At 41.9% G+C, this 2,286-nt stretch overlaps 1 protein-coding gene across 1 annotated transcript; it reads right to left on the bottom strand.

Moving 5' to 3' along the window:
- Positions 1-201: 201 nt before the first annotated feature.
- On the bottom strand, positions 202-1,780 carry LOC127621391 (transcription factor 15-like). The gene is made up of 2 exons (XM_052094960.1): positions 1,066-1,780; positions 202-443 (listed from the first exon to the last, which is right to left on the bottom strand). The coding sequence occupies exons 1-2, from the start codon at positions 1,549-1,551 to the stop codon at positions 378-380; spliced, it is 552 nt and encodes a 183-aa protein (XP_051950920.1). The 5' UTR covers positions 1,552-1,780; the 3' UTR covers positions 202-377.
- Between the last annotated feature and the right edge of the window lie 506 nt (positions 1,781-2,286).

The following is a 2,286-nucleotide window of genomic DNA, read 5'->3' on the forward strand; positions in this document are numbered from 1 at the left end:
TCAACTGTAAAACATCTTTAAAAAGTGCTGATTCGTTTGGTTTTTAAACTGCCATCCACTCAAAACTGAGAGAAAAATCTGATAAAATATATTTTATTTCGCCGTGTTCTCACAATTTGTGTAACAAAGTATAAACTCTCTTTTAAAAAAAAAAAAAACAATGAAAAAAAAAAACACATTTATGCACTGCATTTACAAGTTTTATATATCTATACAAAACACAAATAGGTAAAGAAAAATGTCAAAATCAACTCTTGTTTGAATGGCGAGTCTTCCGAAAATCTCCGTCCCGCGCGTGTTTCGCGAGGAGTCTCCGGAGCGTCGCGCGGCTTGCACACCTCTCGCTGAGTTGCGGATTCATCACGCGCTGCTGCTGGCTACCGGCGTGTCACGCGCAGTGAAGTGATTCCCCGCATACGAACACAGTCCGTCCCGTCCTTAATCTGAAAGAGCACACATGAGCAAAACAGCAGGTGTGATTTAAAGTGACAAGAAGACAAAAACGCCACAATATAGGCTACTTATTTCCGGCCTTACAAATATTTGTATTCTATTCACATTTCTTATCCTTGTGGTTTATTCGATTTTTATCATGAACTCAGAGCTTTAAGTTTTATGGTAAATTAGAGCACTCTGGAGTATGTAGCCTGCATGGACCGCCGGATGCTAAAACAGCTCGTGCGTTTAGGCCTCGATCAAATACATTAAACCAGTGCGTGTCAGGGAAAAATAATAATGTGAGGATCGAAATCTGCAGATAGTTTTAGTTAGAATAGATAGACATTAAGTTCATAATCATTTGCCTGACTTGTCTATAGTTTAAAACCCCTCAACTGATCAAAATGCTCTGCTTTTACAGTTTGTTTTTAGTTTTAGGTTTGTCTAATTTCATACAGCCTCAACATAAAGTCCTCTCTTTAAAAAAGCTACTAGTTGTATTTAAATGGTCATTCAGAATAAACACTTTCTGATGTGCATAACTCTGACCATTCTCTAAACTGTAGGGTACCTACATCTGTACTTCTCACAGAGCCTGTTGTATGAGCATAAATCGGAATTGCTTACCCCTTTCCTCTGGCTGCTGAGGCAGAAAGTACAGATAGTGCGCGGCTGCTTTCCTCCGCTCTCCCCCTGCGCACTGTACACCGGGCTGACACACGGCTGCGCGTCCTCTCCTCCGTTCCCTATCAGTAGCACATTGGCCAGATGTGAGATGTAACTGGACGCTAAACGCAGAGTCTCAATCTTTGACAGCTTTCTGTCCACTGGCTCGGTGGGAATAAGAGTCCGTAACGCCGTGAAAGCCGTGTTGACGCTCTGCGTCCTGTCGCGTTCCCGCGCGTTTGCTACGTTCCGTTGCTTTACAATAACCACACCGCTCACTGTGGACTTGCAGGACAGGCGCCGCCGCTTCTCCGCACTGAGGCAGCAGCCGTAGCTCTGCTCCGAACTGCCGTCGCTCTCACTGCGGTTGTCCTCATCCTCGGACATCATGGCAACATCCGGATACGCTAGACGAGTCGCTATGGGCCTCAGCATGGCAAATGCCATCACCGAAATGGTTTGGACTCCAATTAAAAATCAAAGAGCTAGAAGAAAGCTAGACGCCAGTATCCAAAGTATCCAAATTGAAACGATCGCTGGTTGTCAGGCACTATAGCCACGCAAAGACAGCATTGCAAAACCTTGATTGGTGCTTATCTGATGTGTTTCAACAGTGGGTCAATATCAGTTGCTCAAAAATATGGCAAAGATCCTTAATATGCCTCCTTCCAGTAATTCCAAGCGCGTACAGCTAATCCACGAGCTGAGAGCGCTGAATCTTATATGATCAGGGAGGAGCAGTCAATCGTATGCAAATCACCAAAGCCACTGTCTCTCAGACTCTTACAACAAATTAAAATACACCCATGGAGCATATAACTACACCGTGGTCCAGTGATAATAGCCTACATAAACGAACAAATCAATAAACAGACTACATTGTAGTGTTTTGTGCACTCCATAAAGTATTAGCCTAATAAGTTTCTACTTTTATTACCCCATTCATTTATAATACATGTTTGTTTGTTTTTTTTTTTTCATACCGTTGTTGTAAAACATAATTTATCATTATAGGCCTATTATTTTATTTATCAATTTATAATTAAGACCATCGGGACACCTGTCGTGCCAATATGAAAGAGTAGGCCTATATCTGTTTCAAGTGTCAGTGTTCGCAGTCTGCTTGAATTTTATTTATATTTGACTTATTTGGCTCACATTTTTAATGAAACTCCAAAAGGT

Source organism: Xyrauchen texanus, chromosome 27, assembly GCF_025860055.1.
Source record: "Xyrauchen texanus isolate HMW12.3.18 chromosome 27, RBS_HiC_50CHRs, whole genome shotgun sequence".
Lineage (NCBI taxonomy): Eukaryota > Metazoa > Chordata > Actinopteri > Cypriniformes > Catostomidae > Xyrauchen > Xyrauchen texanus.